This window comes from Syngnathoides biaculeatus, chromosome 21 (genome assembly GCF_019802595.1).
Source record: "Syngnathoides biaculeatus isolate LvHL_M chromosome 21, ASM1980259v1, whole genome shotgun sequence".
Taxonomy (NCBI): domain Eukaryota; kingdom Metazoa; phylum Chordata; class Actinopteri; order Syngnathiformes; family Syngnathidae; genus Syngnathoides; species Syngnathoides biaculeatus.
The window spans coordinates 3,038,469-3,060,654 of record NC_084660.1 but is presented as its reverse complement, the minus strand read 5'-3'; the positions used below and the strand labels follow the sequence as shown (position 1 = coordinate 3,060,654).

Sequence of the window (22,186 nt, the reverse complement as noted above, 5' to 3'; positions counted from 1 at the left end):
GTTCTCAACCAGCCTAATCCCGCCTCTATTCCTGGCCGCAGACCATCTGGGACAGCGCACGTAATCCAGAGCTGGATTATTAGATCGCCTCTCAATGGCAAAGCGCTGCACCTGGTGAAAGTAGTGACCAGATCAAAGCTAAAATGGAGTAGTCGTCACATATACTCTTATCGGGGAGGGGGGGAATATTTGTAATTGGTCCAAAAATTATTCATTTACTACCAATAGTGTTTGTCTCCTAATGCCAGCGTTTTATTTTGACAGAACAGTTTAATGCTAATCTTACCCATTTTCTACTCAATGGCAGAAGATTTAACCTTGGTTTTCACTTTTATTAGTGTGCTGTATCCCCCCCCCCCCCCCCCCCCACACACACACACACTATTGTAAAATACGTGACCTGACTTATTAAAATAATGTAATCTAATGATGTCAAACTCGGACAATGTAGTCGTGCAGTCATCCGTCGTTGCTCATGCAGCCCCACATCGTTACTTCAGTATATGCACGCTGTACTGAAGTAGAAGTAGAGGTACTACACCCGGCTGATTTCGCCATCTCTGCAAATAAAATAATTTCACTCATGTATTCCTCGCTCTGAGAACAAAGAACTCGCGTTGCCGCGCGAGAGCAACGTGGTCCTGCAACTGTTGTGAACGGACTAACAAAGAAATGCTATGTTTGAAACGTGTCTTCAAGCGTAGAGCTTAAAATGCAACCAGATGCCTGAAAAATCTTAAATGCAGTAACAAAAACAAAACAAAAACTCATAATTGTCTTCGGTTCCCTCCTTGCACCACTGGCCACACGATGGAGTGTTTGATGGCTCGGCGGCCAATTGGAAGTTCCGAGCTCTGGTCCGTCAGCTCACCTGGCACGCGGGCAGCCGCCAAACGCACGTTAGATGTCACCTGAAGCCAAACGAGATTAAAACCAAAGCCTCTTTCTGCCTGCCGCTTGCCGGCTCCTTCCATCTGACTCAGCATCAGTTTGCAGGCTTTTCCGTGGACAAATGAGGCTCAGACACGAAGGTAAGCGTGGTCTTCATTTTCCGACTTGAAATGTTGACTTTTGAAATGTCAAGCGCATTCAACGTTCCTCAAGTCAGTGAGCTCACTGTTTGAATATGGACGATGTAGTCCTCCATCTAGTTAGGTGGGATCTGACAATGTTGCCGTTTCTGAGATTGTGTGGAATTAAATGTTGGCCCCCTTGCGTATTCCCCCCGCCCCTCACCCAGTTGTGCGAGAATTCAAATGAAATACTTTTTTATTAGCGACATCAGTTTGACACCCACGAGCGTTGCGTTTGACGTTTGCTGGTTGCTTGACTGCTCTGGAAAGGTGTTTAATCCCCTAAAGCTCCCAAGTAAAAATATCCCTGAAACCTAGATGAGTGTCTCACACACACACACACGTGCCGCAATCTTTTTGTGTTGACTTTGGTCTTTGTTTTTTTTTTTTGTTTTTTTTGTTTTGCAGAGTGACAATGCCACTGGCCGGGTGGTTACTGGGGCTGTGTTTGTGGTGGCTAAGCATTGCAGAGGTTTGGACCGCTACCTTCAAGTTGGCTCTCATTGGTCCCTGGTCCTGTGATCCGATGTTCTCCAGGGCAATGCCGACGGCGGCAGCCAACTTGGCACTGTCCAGGCTACGCAGGGATGACAGCTTGAGCCAAGGCTATTGGTATGATGTCAAACTGCTCGATGAGGACTGTTCTACTTCCAGAGGTGCGTTTCACGGGACGAACTTGGGGCACTCGTAAGTCCGTTTCAATGAGTAAAATGGTGTACATGCTTTCTTAAAAAAAAAAAAAAAATCTGCACAGTATAAGTGAGATTTTGCAAAAAATAGATTTTTTTTGTTTCACTGTCTGAAGGCACATCAAGACTAAACCTCTCCTGTTTCAAAAAAATATTGAATCTTGTTAATGAGAGAGAATTTCTTGGAGGATTTTACATTTTCTTTAAGGTCAAAAGTTTACTTCCACAAAAAGTACTGTCTTTGAAGATGGTGGGGAAACCCAGATGATGGAAACTCTTGATAGGTTGACTGATGTGAGTCAAATTTATGGCCCACTTGGGGACGTATTTAAGCTCTCACCTCAGACGCTCTTCTTCCTTGTTTGAAATCATGGGAAAATCTAAATAAATGAGCCAGGAAATCAGAGAAGGAATCGTGGATCGCCACAAGTCTGGCTCATCCTTGGGTGCAATTTCCAGGTGCTTGAAGGTGTCACGTTCAAACAATTATACGCAAGTATAAACAGCATGGGAATGTCCAGCCGTCACACCGCTCAGAAAGGAAACGGACGGGCTCAGTGTCCCAGAAATTTAAGAAAAGTTAAAGACCTTGTGAACATGCTGGGTGAAGACGAAGATCTTAACTTCTGGAGGAGACGTGTCCTGCGTTCTGATGAAGTTGAAGTGGAGCCGTTTGGCAATAGCAACCGCCGTTTACATCGAGAGGCAAAACCTGAGAAGTGCGAAGCATACGGGTGGCAGCATCGTGTTGTGGGGCTGTTTTGCCGCAGCGGGAACTGGAACTCTTGGGCAAATAGAGGGCATCGTGAAGACCGCATCTCGAGGCATCAGCCAGGACACTAAAACTTGGGCGCAAACGGGTCTTCCAAATGGACCGAGACCGAGAAGCACACTGGCAAAATGGTTGAAAAGTGGCTCGAGGACACCAAAGTCAACGCGTGGGATTGGCCCTGAGCTGAATCCCGTGGAAAATTCGCGGGCAGCTCTGAAAAGGCCTGCGCCAGCACACGACACCTGACAAACCGGACTCGGTTCCGCTAGTTCTGTCGGGTGGAATGGGCCAGGATTCCCGCAGAGTTCCGTCGGAAGCTTCCGGAAAGGGATGTCAACGTTTGACCTTGAAGCAAATAATGTAAAATCGTCTCTGTCATTATTGTGGCAACAAAACAAAATCTTCAGACACTGAGACACAAACAAATGAAGTTTTTGCACCGCTGCATGTCAACGTCTTGGTTCCACCGTGTCCCATGCAACGGATGTTGGTTAGCTGCAGAAGCTCAATGTTCCCAAAGTAACATTTGGTGCCCACTGTGACTTTTGAAGCTTTAACCGAATTTGCTGATATGGAGGGTTACGGTCACGCCTACATCGGACCCTTCAACCCCGTCCTTTGTCACGCCGCCTCTTTATTGGCTCAACACTGGGAGGCGGGGCTGGCCTCTCCCGGGTGCCTCGACGCCAATTGGCCCAACCTGCCGCCCGTCCCTCCCCCCAGCAGGGTCCTGTTCACGGTGCTCAGGTTCTTTCGCTGGGCACACGTCGGCGTCATCTCGGGTCAGGACCGGACGCCGTCAAACTTGTTGTCCGGATGGAAGGCCCGCTCAGCAACTCCGTTCTCTCGCGTCTCGTCTTAGCCCCGGTCGACATTTGGAGGAGCACCGGACAGGAAGTGGCCTCCGCCCTCAGGGGCCTCGGCTTACCGGCTGGCCCTGTCGTCACCATGGAAACAAAGACGGAGGCCGGCCCTCGGGATGCACTTCAGGCAATCAGAGACGCAGACAAGGTCAAAGGTAAGGGCCGCTTTTGGATGAGGATCTCGGCACGAGCCCTGAGGCGGATTTTGTTCCAGTGGTCATCTTGTGCATGAGCTCCGTCCTGATTGGTGGGGAGGATCAGCGAAAGCTGCTATTGGCTGCCCTGGATATGGGCATGGTCTCTGACGGCTACGTCTTTATTCCTTACGACGCCCTGCTGTACGCGCTGCCCTACCAGGTAACGTGGGGAGATTTGAAATGTTTATTTCTGGGGTCAGTCCAACCTCATCAACACTTTGGCCTGGAATATGGCACCTGTGCCTGCAAACTCCAAAGCATTCCACAATGATTGTTGTTTCCTACAGTCCTGAACCATTTGAACGTTATTTGCCGTTTTTTTTTTTTTTGTTTTTTGGGGGGGTGGTCTTCTTCCTTATTTAAGGACACGGCGTTCCCCCAGCTGAGCCGCAGCACCCGACTTCGGCACGCCTACAGCTCCGTTCTGACCGTCACGATGGCATCGGATCAGAATTTCTACCAAGCTTTTCGTCAGGCCCAGATGAACAGAGAGATCCGATCGGCCGTGTCGGCAACGGAGGCACGGAAATTAACAGCGCGCCACGACCGTTAAGTCTGACGACGCCAACTCCGTGACGTAGCTGTTCACCGTCAGCAGGTGTCTCCGCTCTTTGGGACCATCTTCAACATGGTTTACTTCGTCGCGAAGGCCGTGGAGGAGCGCCGGCGGGCGGGCGGCGGGCGCTGGGTGACCGGTGATCAGTTGCTCCGGCGGGACGAAGGATTTCAATATCAAGGATTCAATCAGGTGAGTCTTTTGTCGCAAGTCCAAGTGCGCTCGCTTGATGACAGACGGGCGTCGCTGCCGCCGAGGTCTTGTACGGGGGCAAAGGTGGACCCGGCATGCAGGCCGGCTACGTGGTGTTGGACTGTGACGGCGACAAACTTGCGCCCACGCACACGCTGGCTCCGACGCACGCCACCGGGCCGGTGGGCGGCCTGAAGCCGCTGAGGCGCTCCTTCCACTTTCCAGGGGGGAAACCCCCGAGCGCCAGCTTCTGTTGGTTCAATTCAGATGAGGCTTGCAAAGGTGCTCGATGGTCTCGTCGGTGTTTGTCTGTGTGGAAGATCACTACAACAGGTCTTCTCTTTAGGAAAGCGCGTTGACGGTATTTTGTGTTTTTCTATAGATGCAGACACTGCGATGGTCTTGTTTTTCTTCACGTTGATGTGCACTCTGCTCGGCGCCATCTTCTTTTGGATCAGGTAACGAAACCACCGCAAGTATCAGCTCTTTTGATCCAGGAGGGATTGAATGTGCCCCTTTGCAGCAAAATGTTCTCATCAAAAGCACTTTAGAGTCGTCAGAATGGAAAATGGTGTTGCGGTAGGGCTGTGCCCGTTAGTTCCACGTGCGCTGTTGGGGGCTCACTGTAAATTGAGGTTCCCCCCCCCCCCCCCCCCTGCAATTCTTTTCTCGACAAAATCATTCATTGGCAACCTCTTTGCGCAGGAAGCACAGGGGAGCGGAGCCCCCCTCCAAACTCATTCTGACGCTAGATGACATCGTCTTCATTGACACTCAAGTCAGCAGGAAGGTTTGTTTCCCCGAACAGTTCCGTTTTGGCATTGGACCCCCTTTCATCTATTTTGCAGAGCGCAATTTTCAGTTGTCACCTTTTTAAAACACGTGTCCAGAAAGTTCTTTCATTTTCAGGCCGGGTTATCGACGTGTACTCTCGGAGCATTGAATTATTATTTTTTTTTTCGTTTGAGAACGGGTGTAAACGACGGCGCCGCCGCGCCGTCAATCCGCTCCTCAGAAGCTGAACGACGAGTCAATCATGAGGAGTCTTCTTGAAATCAAGACGCCTTTCCGCTCCATCGCCAGAAGCTACATATTGACCACCCCCGAGAGCTCCAATATTGGAATCCTGGAGGTACGGCACCTGCAGTTGAAGCGGGCGCGTTTGCTTCCTCTCACTTTTGCCGCACCGTCAAATCAGGGCGACTGGGTTTGGCTGAAGAAGTTACCGGCGACGGGGACGGTGACGGCGGTCAATGAAAACACGCAGAAGATCTTCAGCCAGGTATGAGCAAGAAGCATTGCGGGGATCTGCCGTGTCTCTGAAATGCGACGTTTGCAGTTGAGGGACATCCGACACGAAAACCTCAACCTCTACTTGGGCATGTTTGTGGACTCTGGAATTTTCGCCCTGGTGGTGGAGCACTGCCCTCGCGGCAGCCTGGCCGACCTGTTGGCCGACGGCGACATGAGGCTGGATTGGATGTTCAAGTCGTCCCTCCTGACGGACCTCATCAAGGTCGACACCCCCCGCCCCCGCGATTTCCACGCCGACGGAACTCGCGGCTGACCGGAACGGGTGTGGGGGTGTGTTTCAGGGGATTAAGCATCTCCATTTGCGGGGTTTAAGTCACGGCCGTCTCAAGTCCACAAACTGTCTGGTGGACGGGCGCTTTGTGCTGAAAATCACCGACTATGGCGTCCCCATGATCACTCACTCGGAGAGACTGGACATTTGTGAGGACCCGCAAGGTGAGGATGATCGTCCCGTTTGTGAGCGCACGAGCGCTTTTCTTTTCTTTTGATTTCCAAAATCCATTCCGTGGATTCCGAATGAAAACGCGGCAGAGCTGCTGTGGACCGCGCCCGAGATCCTGAGGCACCCCGTCAGAGGAGGCACGATGGCCGGGGACGTGTTCAGCTTCTCCATCATCATCCAGGAAGTGATATCACGAACGCTCCCGTACGCCATGATGGACATGCCCGCCTTAGGTGAGGAAATGTTTCATCGCCCGCGTGCCGCCGTCCCGTCCCGTCTCGTCCCGTCTCGTCTCGTCTCGTCTCTCCAGAGATCTTGGAGCGTTTGAAGCAGCCGCCCCCTCTGTGCCGACCCGTCGTTTCGGTGGACGAAGCCCCGGCCGAGTGTCTCTCTCTGATGAACGAATGCTGGAACGAAGACCCCGCCAAGAGGCCGACCTTCAACGAGATCTTCAAACAGGTAGAACCGTTTCGGAGGAGCGCTCGACGCGACGTCGAAGTCGTTTGTGTTTTTCGTTTTTCACGTTGCCGCAGTTTCGGGGCATCAACCGGGGCAAGAAAGCAAACATCATCGACTCCATGCTGCGGATGCTGGAGCAGTACAGTTCCAACCTGGAGGATCTGATCCGAGAAAGGACGGACGAACTGGAGGTGGAGAGGAACAAGACGGACAAGCTGGTGGGACAACTGCTGCCCAAGTAAGGCGCGTTGTCGTCATTGTGGCTGTTTCTTTTTCGAAAGGCTCGCGTGGGCCACGTTTCATGTATAATTCACCTGGAGTGTAACGGTTACAGGTCTGTGGCTCAGGCTCTGAAGAAAGGGAAGCCGGTTCGCCCGGAGCACTACTCGGACTGCACGCTCTACTTCAGCGACATCGTCGGGTTCACGACCATCTCGGCTCTCAGCGAGCCCATCGAGGTAAAAATTGGCTGCAAATGTGGATTTCCTTTCCGGTCTGTCAATATTGCTCACCGAGATGGGATGTATTCTTCCATCCTTGGTTTTTTTTTTTTTTAATTTATTTATTGTTTTTGCTCCACTCCCCGTGGATGCGTGCGGTGATTTTGCAAAACACATATTCCCCACAACTCCATACATCAGGCGAGCGTGGGGCACGTTGGCCGCCGCTCTCTGGGCCCAATTAGTAGCCTCGATTACGTTTGAATGGCGCGTCGTCGCGGACGTGTTAACACAGCAACTTCCAAAAAGAAACAAATAGCCACTTTATTTTCATTTGGAAAAATACATATGTCAGGCCGACATGGAACAATTTATAGGGGGAAAATGGAAATGCTACGAAAGAAATACGCCAATTTCAACGAATGACAGCGATGCAGTGAGGTCATTGCGCCCTCTAGTGGATCAAAATAGTAACTACATTCGGTGAGGAAACGTGTTTTCAAGCTCCACGGACGCATTGGCTCGGCTTGTTCTGGGCCTCGGCTGACATGTTTGACACCTTATTTGTTTGGGGGGGGGGGGAGCCTGACCACACTTTTTTTTTTTTTTTTTTTTTTGAGAAAGGCCCACCTTTTACAGCATGTCATTGTTCAAAAGATGCCATATACATCTTAAAAAATGGAAAAAAAAAAAAAAGTCTGTCCGTGTCGTACATCCCGTCCTTTTGTGTCAGGTGGTGGATCTGCTCAATGACCTCTATACCATGTTCGACGCCATCATTGCATCTCACGATGTCTACAAGGTAGGACTCGGCACTCCGGAGCATTTGAAACCCGAGTTTGACCTCCAGCCGGTGCCGCGCGCTTTCAGGTGGAAACGATCGGCGACGCGTACATGGTGGCATCCGGCGTACCCAACCGGAACGGCCATCGACACGCGGCCGAGGTGTCCAACATGTCGCTGGATATCCTGCACTCCATCGGAGCCTTTAAGATTAAGCATATGCCGGAGATTAAAGTCAAGATAAGAATCGGACTCCACTCTGGTATGTAAATGAAAAAATATTGTTTTTTTTTTGTCTTCCAAGATAGTTTAATGCCTGGCAGTGTGAGGAAAAAGTACCTGAACCCTTTGCAATTTCTTATATTGCTGCAGAAATTGATCAATAAATGGAGTCTTACCCTCCGAATCACAAGCAGAAACAAATGGAGTCCACTAAAAATGAAACCGCACATACACGATTCCATAACAGGTGGAGAGATCAATTTGCATCATGATAGCTTGGCTGCCAATTTGGTTCAAGGACAAAGATGTGATTTTTAGACCAAAAAAATTCAGCCACTGTTTAACCACTTTTTTTTTGTACATGTACAAAAAAAAACCCCATATATATATATATATATATATATACTGTTAGTATTTTACCTGTTTGTTTTTTTTTTTTTTTTTTTTTTTATGGGATTTTTTTAAATTTTTGTATTTTACCCGAAACGTTGAATTGAAGGTGGCCAATCAATGGAATTGTACGGGTGTGAATGCGTGTCCAGGTCCAGTCGTGGCAGGCGTGGTGGGTCTCACGATGCCCAGGTACTGCCTGTTTGGAGACACGGTGACCACCGCGTCTCACATGGAAGCCAGCGGACTTCGTACGTGGAATCGGCACATCCGATCCGTCCAATCATTTGGGAGTGTTGAAGGAAGTGCTTTTTCCCCTTTCCTTTTGTTTGCCTTTGCAGCATACAGAATCCACATCAGTCTGAGTACAGTCAAGGTCCTGTCCAGTCTCAAACTGGGCTACCACATGGAGACCAGAAAAGCTCAGGTACTGACTTGCCGACACAACTGTCATGTTGTGTGATTGGGGCGCCGCGATACATATTTCAATAATACGCTGACTGAACGCGATTCTCCCGAGTGTGCGTGCGACTGTTTTAGAAAACGCCCGGGACAATACGAGGACGTATTTGCTTTTAGGTGAAAGGTTCCGAGGACACCTTTTGGCTCGTGGGGCGAGACGGCTTCGATAAACCTCTGCCCGTTCCCCTGGACCTGAAGGGAGGGTGAGGACGGACACTCGAGGATTTATGATGAGAGAACGAGCAGGTCACTCAAGTCGCCGTGTTTTTGTGCGCCTTCCAGGGCCAGTAACCACGGAATCAGTCTGGATGAAATCCCGGTTGAAAGAAGACAGAAGTTTCTGGACCGACAGAAGAAAATCAAAAAATAGACACTTGCCAATGGACAAATATAAAAACACACACACTCACATACTACCTCTGAGCATGGACAATTTTACTGTCAATTAAAAACAAACTTAAAAAAAAAAAAAAAAAAAAACAATCTGTGTGGACATTGTACTTTGCAGTATACCACAAGTGCCCTGCTGAGAGACTGTTGAGCAAACCAGGTGGAATACAAAACTGGACGATAATTCAAGAGATTTTTTTTTTTTTTTTTTTTTTTTTTCAAAGACCACGGAAGGTATCATTTTGAGGCTTTCAGAAAGGCCTTAAAAAAAAAAAGACTCGAGACTAATCTGTGTCCACAAGGCGGCGCTCGCAAGAGGACGTGAGTCGACTCCAATAACTTCCTGGTTACATGTTGGTTGCGAGTGAATTTCAGTCACGACGCATGAGGACGCCGAACGACTGCCTTCACTTATTAATTCAATTTTTTTCTCCCCCCAGGCGAAAATTTTTTTTTTTTTTTTTTTTTTTTCAGCGCGAGTGCGACGAAAAAACATTCGACTCGGCTCGGCTCTCCTTTGCGGCGTGAGGGGAGGCGCTAATTGGAGGCAGGTGCGCACCACGGAGCCATAAAGCTGACGCGGGTGCGCTAATGGGCATGAGCGGCAAAATGGCGAGCGGGGAAGCAAATGGTTGACGTTTGGACATGTTTGTCACGGTGGAAATGTGTTTGAAGGCTTTTTTTCCACAGGCGAGGAAGCAGCCGCGTCGAAGGAAAGGTGTGCGCGAGCGCGGCATGTTTGCACGTCACTTTGCGCTGAGCACTTGAGTTTCTTTTTACGTGATTTTATTTTATTTATTTTTTTAATGCTGGCCGGCTCTTCCGTTTAGTTCTTTTCTGTGAATATTTCCATGTATTGTTAATGGATTTTGTCCATTTGCTTGAAATTGGTAGCTTTCTTCTTGAAAGGTGGTGCTTCATCCGACGAGGGGAACGTGTACAAAAAGTTTCCAGCTGCCAACAGATGACACTTGTGTGCTTTTTGCAGGTTGTCAGAGGAGGTCAAGGGAAGACGCCACTCAAGCGGTTTGTCCGAGGCGCCTGTGGACAAAAAAGTGACCAGCAGGGGGCGGAATAGTGTACTTTGTGGTTTGTCTTGGCTGATTGGAGCTCCAGTTTGGATTTGTGTTTTCGCGAGGTCTGATTTGTGACGCCGGCAGGCAGGCAAAGCGTTGGGCAGTCAGTCAGGTGTCGTGAGCAGGGTCGTGCTCGAGGCGGTCCGGAGTCGTTTGGCCGGTCGCGGTTCGGGATGGCGGTTTGAAAGGCGGAGGCGCACGTTGCGGGGTTTGGGGGAAGACTCCGAAGTACTGGTCAACGCATAAAACATTTTGCTCTGTTTTACGCCTCCCCCAGGGTGGTGGAGATGCAGAATCTGGCACCGCACCAAGAGGATCCGCACCAGGGTCAGCGGTTCTTATAGACCAATCAGAATCATCTCGATGGTATAGGTATGTCAAAAACGAGCAATTGGTCGCCACTCGAGTATACGATCATTGACAAGTTCAGCATCCAGACAGATGTGACAAAACGGGCTTGGAAAGAAAGAAGTTGTTGGAATGTCTGCGTGGCTAAAGTGGACGGGGAGGCCGCAAGAGGATTTTGGATGCGGAGCTCCGGCAGTGTGCAAGTCCTGGAGGAGGAGTCGGCAGCAGTTTGGAGGTGCAGTCCGCTTAAATTTGCTGAAACGCAAATGTACTTTTTTTTTTTGCATTTCGCTGTGTTGGATTTGGGGAAGAATACAGAAATGGGACAAGGGGAATAAGTCCTTCCTCATCCACCCGGCCCCCCCCTTTTCTTCTCCACAGGATTCCCAAACAATGGTAGAAACGGTCCACCACTTCAAGGTCGAAGCACCGACTAAGGGAAGTGTCTTTCTTCCACTTGCTGTTCGTCGCCGCTGACTCGCATGATTTTTGACCTTTTTTTTTTTTTTTTTTTAGGCTGGCACTTTGAGTAAGTGAACTAAGTTTGGCCTTTTGAGCTGCACTCCATTGTATTTGTTTCCCCGTTTAGGTGCGGTGGATTGGACGAGCGTCATAAGTCCTTGGACATCGTGAACCGATCTTCAGCAAACTAAATGATTTCTCCTCCACCCCCACCTCGCTGGAGCATTGCCAAAAAGAAAAGCGGGAATGTTCCGCCACCTCAAGATCCAAGTACGAGCGAAGTGTCTTTCTACCACTTGGCACGTTTTTTGCCATTCACTAATTCACAGGGGGGGGGGGGGGTGTGCACGCACGGAGTCGTGTTTTTTTTTAACATTAATTTGGCCCTTCTATAGTTTAGTGTGGACTTTCAAGCATATTGCTCAACACCAACTTTTTGCTTTCAGGGGCAGCGGCGGATTGGGCAAGAACAGAGATTGGAGAAAGATAAGTTATGACTATAATGTGTACAGTACACGTGAGTGGCGCGGTTCCAACATGATGCTTCCTTGTGTTGATTAATTTAGAGTGGAGGGAAATTGTACACGGCGATGCTGTCCAGTCGGGGTCCTCAAAGGCTTGTTTGCTGACCTCAGCCCAGACCCGCATTCAACAAGAAATTGTGCAGGTGAGCAGCGTCCAAATGGGCTGACAGAGATGTGACTGCAAAGTTGTCAAAATGTTTCAAAATTAACTGCAAGTTGCACAATGCAGTAGTGCCGACCTGAGGGAAGGAAGTTGGAAGAGGATTTTGGAGGCAGAGCTGTGCAGGTCCTCAAGGGGGGCTTGAGGGGCCGTCTTTTCAGCAGTTGAGCTTGGAGGTGGCGACCCCCGTGAAAACCTCGTTGCGGGGCGACGACAACACGTGGTCAAGCTGCTCGACGAGGGGGGACTTCCCGTCTCTCGGTGAGGACGCGTCACCAGCGTAACGTCGACGTCGGTGCGCTTCTCCCCCCGCGGCGTCCCAAAACAAAGGCGCCAACCGGAGGGTGAGTCTGTCGTCGGTCCGCTTGGCGTTTGCCTCCGCTCACTAACTCACTTGGTGTGCACCCACTAACGCCGTTTGCTGTGCATTTTGTTCAAATCTTTGAACGTCTTCATAATTCCGTGTTGATGAAACTCTTGTTTCCCGCCAAAATGTATTTGACTTGTTCTGTCCTTTTACACTTTCGTATGTGACAAATGTGCTTTATTTGTAATAAAATGGCTTGAACTGTTTTTATCGTGTGCAAATACATTTCAGACTAAAAATGACTCTCACAGTCAGGCATTAGCGCCCTAAAATAAGTTTGATATTTCGGCCTTTGACAAATAGCATAAATTTCCCAAAGTATAAATGACTGGATTTTAAATGTAGACACAATTAAAACAAAATCTGCAGTAAGAGGCAAAATTTGCTTGCGGGGGTTAAAAAAAAAAAAAAAAAAATCTCAAAGGACGTATTGTGAGATGATGGGGTAAAAAATGAAAGTGGTCAAATTGTGTGTGATTTAATGGAAAAAAAAAAAATTGTACAATGAGTTTTTGTTGGATGCCTGAGAAGTTGCAGTCACAGTTTTTGAAGTGAGTTTTCGTTGCTGTACGAGCTGCTGCGTCTTTTCCCTTTGGGGTCCACCTTTCTACCCGCTCCCACTGCAGGTCAGTCCTCGGCGAACGTCGCGGTCCGAGGGGATGGATTCCGGGGTCCCCCTCACCTGGCACGCCGCCGGCGATCCGGAACAAAAGGTTGCCCCGCTCCAACCGCACGGTGAGGGTCTGTCTTGGTTCTGAGTTTGTGGCCGCTCGCGCTCTGGGGATGCAAGAAGCGGGAACGCAAGTGGGATTTGCGGTCAAAGTTAAACGGTGAACAGGTGGGGGCAGAGTCGCGAGCCGTGTGGCTTCCCTTGGTCGACGAGCAATGGAAGGAAGTCGTTTGGTAGTCGGTCTGATTGTTGTCACGAGGGCAGGCGTGTAAAGGCCGGCGGTTGGATGTTTTCGTTTGGGTTCGGCGTTTGCTGTGAAGCCGACTTTGAGACGGTCTGGCATGTCCTGGTCCTGGTCCTGCGGGTCGCTCCCCTTTAAGTCCACCTGCAGCCCTTGAATGAATGCGAGAACCAACAGCAAAAACTCATATTTGGTCTTGTTTCAGGGACCGGCGAATGGCAGAACACAAGATGAACGGCTTCATTTCCCCGTCAGGCAAGTGTACAAATATCGCACATGAACATCTGTGACAACATGTTAAAAAGGTCTCTGCTCCGCCCCCCCCCCCCCCCCCCCAAAAAAAAAAAAAAATTATAAAAATCCATCTAGAACAAAGTTCTTCCGCCGGGGGCCAAGCACCAGGCATACAGGCAGAGTATGTCTCGCTTCTATTTGGGTGTTTGTCCACTTCCTCCCTCACTCACTGGGTGTGCACCAACTAATGCTAACTCTTAATTTTTTTTTTTTTCTCCTTAGTTTTGAGATGTGCTTTGATTATGGCAAAAATTGTCAAGTTTGTTGGTCAATAAAATGTATTGTGAGGTGTTTGATGGAAAAAGGGTCAAAGTCAGAAGTTTTCATGACTTGGGTTGAAATGGAATGTTTGACAATGAAACCATTTGATCAAAAATTTGTCTGTTTTTTTTTTTTTTTTTTGGGGGGGGAACCTGCAGGTCTTTTTTTTTTTTTTTCCTGAAATTTGTGTTGAACAAATAAATTGACTTTGTGGCGGTGTCCGACCCTTCTTTTAATCGTCTGCCGTTTCCGTCCTCGAATCGAAAGTCTCCTTCCAAATGTGTTCAGAATCCAAAACCAGCCGAGCTCAAACGGTGGAGGGCGGAGGTCAAAGCCAAAATGCCGAAGCGGCATCGAGCGACGACGACTGCACGTGAACGGAAAAAGTTGCCGGCAGAGGTGAGCTCAGCCCCGAGTGCGAATCTTAAGTCCGTGTTGAGAAGTTTTTTTTTTCTAATGCATTTCAGAATATGTCCACGTTTCCGTTCTATGACTTGCGCCGTATGCGCTTGTCCCAAGTGGGTTATTTAATATATATATATTTTTTCAATGCCATTTAAAATGTTTTCTCTTTTTCAAATGTTATGGAAAGCACATTGAGTTCGCTGGTGTATGAAATGCGCTTTACAAATCAATTTGCTTTCCTTTGCTGGGGCGTCCCTGGGCCGCAGACGCGTGTCGAAGTGCGACCACAAGGGGGCGCTCCAGCCGGCAGCCATTCCAACAAATTCTTCAACCTGCACTTGGCGAACACGACCCCGCCCTGAGTGTTCCCTCGTGGGCGGCCTGACAACTTGCGGTCTTGGGTTCCATTCCGGCCTCGACCCGACGTTGCGCCGGAATGTCTCCGTTGCGTCCCCCGTCCTCAACAGAAGCTCACGTTTGCAACCCCCTCGGCCGGCGCAGAGCTGCGAGTTTTCTTTCTATGCATAATTCTGATGAAATTGTACAAATTTGAAACTCGCCATAAGCAGGTACATTGCAAGAGCTTTGCATCTATAATAATTTTTTCCCCATTTTATTTAAACGTAATAAAATCAAGCAATTGGGATAAGTAATCAAATATCTTTCATTGAATTTCAAAGTGAATTGTTACAAGGTGAAGCAGATCTGAATTACAAAACATACACATTTAAAACGCGCTCACTGCATTTTAGACAGACTCAACGCCCTGCACGGGGTTTGAACCACCAACCTCTCGGTTCCAAAGCCACATCGCGACGCCCTCACCCGTCACCGAGTTGACAGTTGAGCCTTTCTTCCTGTCCGTATTTCAAACGACCGATTTCCACGTTTTTAAATTCAATGTGCGTATCCAGTCCCCACTCGCATGTTCCGCGGTGGCCTGTTGAGTTGTGCCTCGCTCGAGGAACCCGAAAGTCTCGGTTCAAAACCACTTGCGGCACTGTTTGCTTTTCTTAAGAATGTTTTTGTCCAATTCACGTCTTTTAATGGTGGCTGCCCACCGCACAGGAAGTTCAGTTTTATTTTGAATTAAGATAATAGACAAAATAAAAGTCAAGACCACAAAAGTAACATTCTCGCTGTTAAATTAATTTCAGAAACGATTATATTAATACACACTACATTACTTGCATTATGCAATCAAGTTATTACATCACAATGTACAGGAAGGGAGAGAACAGGGTTAGTAGTTGCACATGGTTATGGGTTAGTACAGCGTATTGGTTAGGGTTAGGACAGTTATGCACAGTACATCGTTTGAGAGACATTGACATTGCATTTACGAAACCTCCGTTGCTCACTGCTGGCTTTGAACCTACAACCCCGAACTCAGAAACCTGCAGCGCAATCCTCTGAGCCAGAAGTGAACTAAACATTTCAGGTTTTCCTTGCCTCATGTCTTTCATCTTGAGCACCGCGAGCCGGCTGCCCGGGGATGCTCTTAGACCCGACTGCGATGGAGAACCTCCAGCTCGCTGTTGGCTCTGCGGGAAAGGATGGCGGCTTGTCAATCTGGCGACCCGGGATCAAATCCAAGGGAGGTCCTTGGCGGTCTTTGAATTGCAGTATAATAATGACTTTTTTTTTTAATCTTGAATGGTGTGAGTAGACTGGCTGGGAATGCCTTATACGCTACTGCGAGGGGAGACCTCCAGCTCGCTGTCGGCTCTCAGCGTAAGGCGAGCGCTTCTGAATCCGGCAACCCGGGTTCGAATCCAAGGGAGGGCCTTGGTAGTCTCAAATAAATTCCTCCAGAAAATAGAGTAGCCAGTAGGGAACGCTAGGGTGGCGTACGCCAGTAGTGGTAGCTCGCAGGCAGGATGGTGTACGCCAGTAGAGGTAGCTCGGAGATAGGATAGCGTACGCTAGGGTAGCTAGCAGATAGAAAGGCGTACGCCAGTACCGATAGCTCGCAGATCAGATAGAGTACGCCAGTAGCGGTAGCTCGGAAATAGGATGGTCGGTAGAGAGGATGGCGTACGCCAGTAGCAGTAGCTCGCAGATATGACGGCCGGTAGAGAGGATGGCGTACGCCAGTAGCGGTAGCTCGGAGACAGGACGGCTGGTAGAGAGGATGGCGTACGCCAGTAGCGGTGGCTGGGAGACAGGATGGCAGGTGGAGAGGATGGCGTACGCCAGTAGCGGTGGCTGGGAGACAGGATGGCAGGTAGAGAGAAGGGCATACGTCAGTAGGGGTAACTTGGAGACAGGATGGCAGGTAATATTTATAATATAATATTCTGTAATATTTTGCAACTATTCTGGAAGTACACCACCCAAAATATTGTGCTACTACACAAGTGCTACTATTCACAATTGTTACCATCTGCCTGCAAGCTACTGGCGTACGCCATCCTATCTCCGAGCTACCGCTACTGGCGTACGCCATCCTCTCCACCTGCCATCCTGTCTCCCAGCCACCGCTACTGGCGTACGCCATCCTCTCTACCAGCCGTCCTGTCTCCGAGCTACCGCTACTGGCGTACGCCATCCTCTCTACCGGCCGTCATATCTGCGAGCTACTGCTACTGGCGTACGCCATCTTCTCTACCGGCCATCCTATTTCTGAGCTACCGCTACTGGCGTACTCTATCTGATCTGCGAGCTATCGGTACTGGCGTACACCTTTCTATCTGCTAGCTACCCTAGCGTACGCTATCCTATCTCCGAGCTACCTCTACTGGCGTACACCATCCTGCCTGCGAGCTACCACTACTGGCGTACGCCACCCTAGCGTTCCCTACTGGCTACCCTATTTTCTGGAGGAATTTATTTGAGACTACCAAGGGCCTCCCTTGGATTCGAACCCGGGTTGCCGGATTCAGAAGCGCTCGCCTTACGCTGAGAGCCGACAGCGAGCTGGAGGCCTCCCCTCGCAGTAGCGTATAAGGCATTCCCAGCCAGTCTACTCACACCATTCAAGATTAAAAAAAAAAGTCATTATTATACTGCAATTCAAAGACCGCCAAGGACCTCCCTTGGATTTGATCCCGGGTCGCCTGATTGACAAGCCGCCATCCTTTCCCGCAGAGCCAACAGCGAGCTGGAGGTTCTCCATCGCAGTCGGGTCTAAGAGCATCCCCGGGCAGACTGCTCGCGGTGCTCAAAATGAAAGACATGAGGCAAGGAAAACCTGAAATGTTTAGTTCACTTCTGGCTCAGAGGATTGCGCTGCAGGTTTCTGAGTTCGGGGTTGTAGGTTCAAAGCCAGCAGTGAGCAACGGAGGTTTCGTAAATGCAATGTCAATGTCTCTCAAACGATGTACTGTGCATAACTGTCCTAACCCTAACCAATACGCTGTACTAACCCCTAACCATGTGCGACTACTAACCCGAGCTAACCCTGTTCTCTCCCTTCCTGTACATTGTGATGTAATAACTTGATTGCATAATGCAAGTAATGTAGTGTGTATTAATATAATCGTTTCTGAAATTAATTTAACAGCGAGAATGTTACTTTTGTGGTCTTGACTTTTATTTTGTCTATTATCTTAATTCAAAATAAAACTGAACTTCCTGTGCGGTGGGCAGCCACCATTAAAAGACGTGAATTGGACAAAAACATTCTTAAGAAAAGCAAACAGTGCCGCAAGTGGTTTTGAACCGAGACTTTCGGGTTCCTCGAGCGAGGCACAACTCAACAGGCCACCGCGGAACATGCGAGTGGGGACTGGATACGCACATTGAATTTAAAAACGTGGAAATCGGTCGTTTGAAATATACGGACAGGAAGAAAGGCTCAACTGTCAACTCGGTGACGGGTGAGGGCGTCGCGATGTGGCTTTGGAACCGAGAGGTTGGTGGTTCAAACCCCGTGCAGGGCGTTGAGTCTGTCTAAAATGCAGTGAGCGCGTTTTAAATGTGTATGTTTTGTAATTCAGATCTGCTTCACCTTGTAACAATTCACTTTGAAATTCAATGAAAGATATTTGATTACTTATCCCAATTGCTTGATTTTATTACGTTTAAATAAAATGGGGAAAAAATTATTATAGATGCAAAGCTCTTGCAATGTACCTGCTTATGGCGAGTTTCAAATTTGTACAATTTCATCAGAATTATGCATAGAAAGAAAACTCGCAGCTCTGCGCCGGCCGAGGGGGTTGCAAACGTGAGCTTCTGTTGAGGACGGGGGACGCAACGGAGGCATTCCGGCGCAACGTCGGGTCGAGGCCGGAATCGAACCCAAAGACCGCAAGTTGTCAGGCCGCCCACGAGGGAACACTCAGGGCGGGGTCGTGTTCGCCAAGTGCAGGTTGAAGAATTCGTTGGAATGGCTGCCGGCTGGAGCGCCCCCTTGTGGTCGCACTTCGACGCGCGTCTGCGGCCCAGGGACGCCCCAGCAAAGGAAAGCAAATTGACTTGGAAAGCGCATTTCATACACCAGCGAACTCAATGTGCTTTCCATAACATTTGAAAAAGAGAAAACATTTTAAATGGCATTGAAAAAAATTATATATATATTAAATAACCCACTTGGGACAAGCGCATACGGCGCAAGTCATAGAACGGAAACGTGGACATATTCTGAAATGCATTAGAAAAAAAAAAAACTTCTCAACACGGACTTAAGATTCGCACTCGGGGCTGAGCTCACCTCTGCCGGCAACTTTTTCCGTTCATGTGCAGTCGTCGTCGCTCGATGCCGCTTCGGCATTTTGGCTTTGACCTCCGCCCTCCACCGTTTGAGCTCGGCTGGTTTTGGATTCTGAACACATTTGGAAGGAGACTTTCGATTCGAGGACGGAAACGGCAGACGATTAAAAGAAGGGTCGGACACCGCCACAAAGTCAATTTATTTGTTCAACACAAATTTCAGGGAAAAAAAAAAAAAAAAGACCTGCAGGTTCCCCCCCCAAAAAAAAAAAAAAAAAAACAGACAAATTTTTGATCAAATGGTTTCATTGTCAAACATTCCATTTCAACCCAAGTCATGAAAACTTCTGACTTTGACCTTTTTTTTTTCCATCAAACACCTCACAATACATTTTATTGACCAACAAACTTGACAATTTTTGCCATAATCAAAGCACATCTCAAAACTAAGGAGAAAAAAAAAAAATTAAGAGTTAGCATTAGTTGGTGCACACCCAGTGAGTGAGTGAGGAAGTGGACAAACACCCAAATAGAAGCGAGACATACTCTGCCTGTATCCCTGGTGCTTGGCCCCCGGCGGAAGAACTTTGTTCTAGATGGATTTTTATAATTTTTTTTTTTTTTTGGGGGGGGGGGGGAGGAGAGACCTTTTTAACATGTTGTCACAGATGTTCATGTGCGATATTTGTACACTTGCCTGACGGGGAAATGAAGCCGTTCATCTTGTGTTCTGCCATTCGCCGGTCCCTGAAACAAGACCAAATATGAGTTTTTGCTGTTGGTTCTCGCATTCATTCAAGGGCTGCAGGTGGACTTAAAGGGGAGCGACCCGCAGGACCAGGACCAGGACATGCCAGACCGTCTCAAAGTCGGCTTCACAGCAAACGCCGAACCCAAACGAAAACATCCAACCGCCGGCCTTTACACGCCTGCCCTCGTGACAACAATCAGACCGACTACCAAACGACTTCCTTCCATTGCTCGTCGACCAAGGGAAGCCACACGGCTCGCGACTCTGCCCCCACCTGTTCACCGTTTAACTTTGACCGCAAATCCCACTTGCGTTCCCGCTTCTTGCATCCCCAGAGCGCGAGCGGCCACAAACTCAGAACCAAGACAGACCCTCCCCGTGCGGTTGGAGCGGGGCGACCTTTTGTTCCGGATCGCCGGCGGCGTGCCAGGTGAGGGGGACCCCGGAATCCATCCCCTCGGACCGCGACGTTCGCCGAGGACTGACCTGCAGTGGGAGCGGGTAGAAAGGTGGACCCCAAAGGGAAAAGACGCAGCAGCTCGTACAGCAACGAAAACTCACTTCAAAAACTGTGACTGCAACTTCTCAGGCATCCAACAAAAACTCATTGTACAATTTTTTTTTTTTTCCATTAAATCACACACAATTTGACCACTTTCATTTTTTACCCCATCATCTCACAATACGTCCTTTGAGATTTTTTTTTTTTTTTTTTAACCCCCGCAAGCAAATTTTGCCTCTTACTGCAGATTTTGTTTTAATTGTGTCTACATTTAAAATCCAGTCATTTATACTTTGGGAAATTTATGCTATTTGTCAAAGGCCGAAATATCAAACTTATTTTAGGGCGCTAAGATGCCTGACTGTGAGAGTCATTTTTAGTCTGAAATGTATTTGCACACGATAAAAACAGTTCAAAGCCATTTTATTACAAATAAAGCACATTTGTCACATACGAAAGTGTAAAAGGACAGAACAAGTCAAATACATTTTGGCGGGAAACAAGAGTTTCATCAACACGGAATTATGAAGACGTTCAAAGATTTGAACAAAATGCACAGCAAACGGCGTTAGTGGGTGCACACCAAGTGAGTTAGTGAGCGGAGGCAAACGCCAAGCGGACCGACGACAGACTCACCCTCCGGTTGGCGCCTTTGTTTTGGGACGCCGCGGGGGGAGAAGCGCACCGACGTCGACGTTACGCTGGTGACGCGTCCTCACCGAGAGACGGAAGTCCCCCCTCGTCGAGCAGCTTGACCACGTGTTGTCGTCGCCCCGCAACGAGGTTTTCACGGGGTCGCCACCTCCAAGCTCAACTGCTGAAAAGACGGCCCCTCAAGCCCCCCTTGAGGACCTGCACAGCTCTGCCTCCAAAATCCTCTTCCAGCTCCTTCCCTCAGGTCGGCACTACTGCACCGTGCGACTTGCCGTTAATTTAAAACATTTTGACAACTTCGCAGTCACATCTCTGTCAGCCCATTTGGACGCTGCTCACCTGCACAATTTCTTGTTGAACGCGGGTCTGGGCTGAGGTCAGCCAACAAGCCTTTGAGGACCCCGACTGGACAGCATTTTTTTCCTCCACTCCACCGCAGCTCAAAGTTAATCAACACGAGGAAGAATCACGTTGGGACCGCGCCACTCACATGTCACGTATACTGTATGCGTGATAGTCATAACTTATATCTTTCTGCAATTTCTGTGTTCTTGCCCAATCCGCCGCTGCCCCTGAAAGCAAAAAGTTGGCGTTGACCAATCGGGACAGATGACAGCTTGAAAGTCCACACTAAACTTCAGAAGGGCCAAATTAATGTTAAAAAAAAACACGACTCCGTGCGTGCACACCCCCCCCCCCCCTGTGAATTAGTGAATGGCAAAAAACGTGCCAAGTGGTAGAAAGACACTTCGCTCGTACTTGGATCTTGAGGTGGCGGAACATTCCCGCTTTTCTTTGGCAATGCTCCAGCGAGGTGGGGGTGGAGGAGAAATCATTTAGTTTGCTGAAGATCGGTTCACGATGTCCAAGGACTTATGACGCTCGTCCAATCCACCGCACCTAAACGGGGAAACAAATACAATGGAGTGCAGCTCAAAAGGCCAAACTTAGTTCACTTACTCAAAGTGCCAGCCTAAAAAAAAAAAAAAAAAAAAGGTCAAAAATCATGCGAGTCAGCGGCGACGAACAGCAAGTGGAAGAAAGACACTTCCCTTAGTCGGTGCTTCGACCTTGAAGTGGTGGACCGTTTCTACCATTGTTTGGGAATCCTGTGGAGAAGAAAAGGGGGGGGCCGGGTGGATGAGGAAGGACTTATTCCCCTTGTCCCATTTCTGTATTCTTCCCCAAATCCAACACAGCGAAATGCAAAAAAAAAAAGTACATTTGCGTTTCAGCAAATTTAAGCGGACTGCACCTCCAAACTGCTGCCGACTCCTCCTCCAGGACTTGCACACTGCCGGAGCTCCGCATCCAAAATCCTCTTGCGGCCTCCCCGTCCACTTTAGCCACGCAGACATTCCAACAACTTCTTTCTTTCCAAGCCCGTTTTGTCACATCTGTCTGGATGCTGAACTTGTCAATGATCGTATACTCGAGTGGCGACCAATTGCTCGTTTTTGACATACCTATACCATCGAGATGATTCTGATTGGTCTATAAGAACCGCTGACCCTGGTGCGGATCCTCTTGGTGCGGTGCCAGATTCTGCATCTCCACCACCCTGGGGGAGG

General features: G+C 48.8%; 1 protein-coding gene and 1 long non-coding RNA gene across 4 annotated transcripts; both read left to right on the top strand.

Annotated features, from left to right (window-relative positions):
- Positions 1-53: 53 nt before the first annotated feature.
- On the top strand, positions 54-13,347 carry LOC133494890 (retinal guanylyl cyclase 2-like). 3 transcript variants are annotated; one of them, XM_061809153.1, is made up of 28 exons: positions 54-1,031; positions 1,482-1,729; positions 3,086-3,316; positions 3,397-3,552; positions 3,612-3,754; positions 3,959-4,114; positions 4,193-4,342; positions 4,408-4,624; positions 4,725-4,800; positions 5,048-5,132; positions 5,358-5,474; positions 5,541-5,624; positions 5,682-5,858; positions 5,938-6,091; positions 6,188-6,331; positions 6,409-6,557; positions 6,632-6,795; positions 6,892-7,015; positions 7,731-7,799; positions 7,868-8,042; positions 8,545-8,643; positions 8,734-8,819; positions 8,972-9,057; positions 9,137-9,827; positions 10,598-10,692; positions 10,758-10,903; positions 11,050-11,400; positions 13,298-13,347. In XM_061809153.1, exons 2-24 carry the CDS (start codon positions 1,489-1,491, stop codon positions 9,222-9,224), a joined length of 3,171 nt encoding a protein of 1,056 aa, XP_061665137.1. In that variant the 5' UTR covers positions 54-1,031; positions 1,482-1,488; the 3' UTR covers positions 9,225-9,827; positions 10,598-10,692; positions 10,758-10,903; positions 11,050-11,400; positions 13,298-13,347. The 3 variants fall into 3 exon arrangements, with proteins under 3 accessions (XP_061665137.1, XP_061665136.1, XP_061665135.1); XM_061809152.1 differs by having other exon boundaries at positions 4,387-4,624; XM_061809151.1 differs by having other exon boundaries at positions 4,190-4,342; positions 4,387-4,624.
- A 112-nt stretch (positions 13,348-13,459) lies between these two features.
- LOC133494898 (uncharacterized) lies at positions 13,460-14,896 on the top strand. Its single transcript, XR_009793437.1, has 3 exons — positions 13,460-13,507; positions 13,915-14,046; positions 14,319-14,896. It is a non-coding gene; the product is annotated as an uncharacterized LOC133494898 (long non-coding RNA).
- Positions 14,897-22,186: the final 7,290 nt, after the last annotated feature.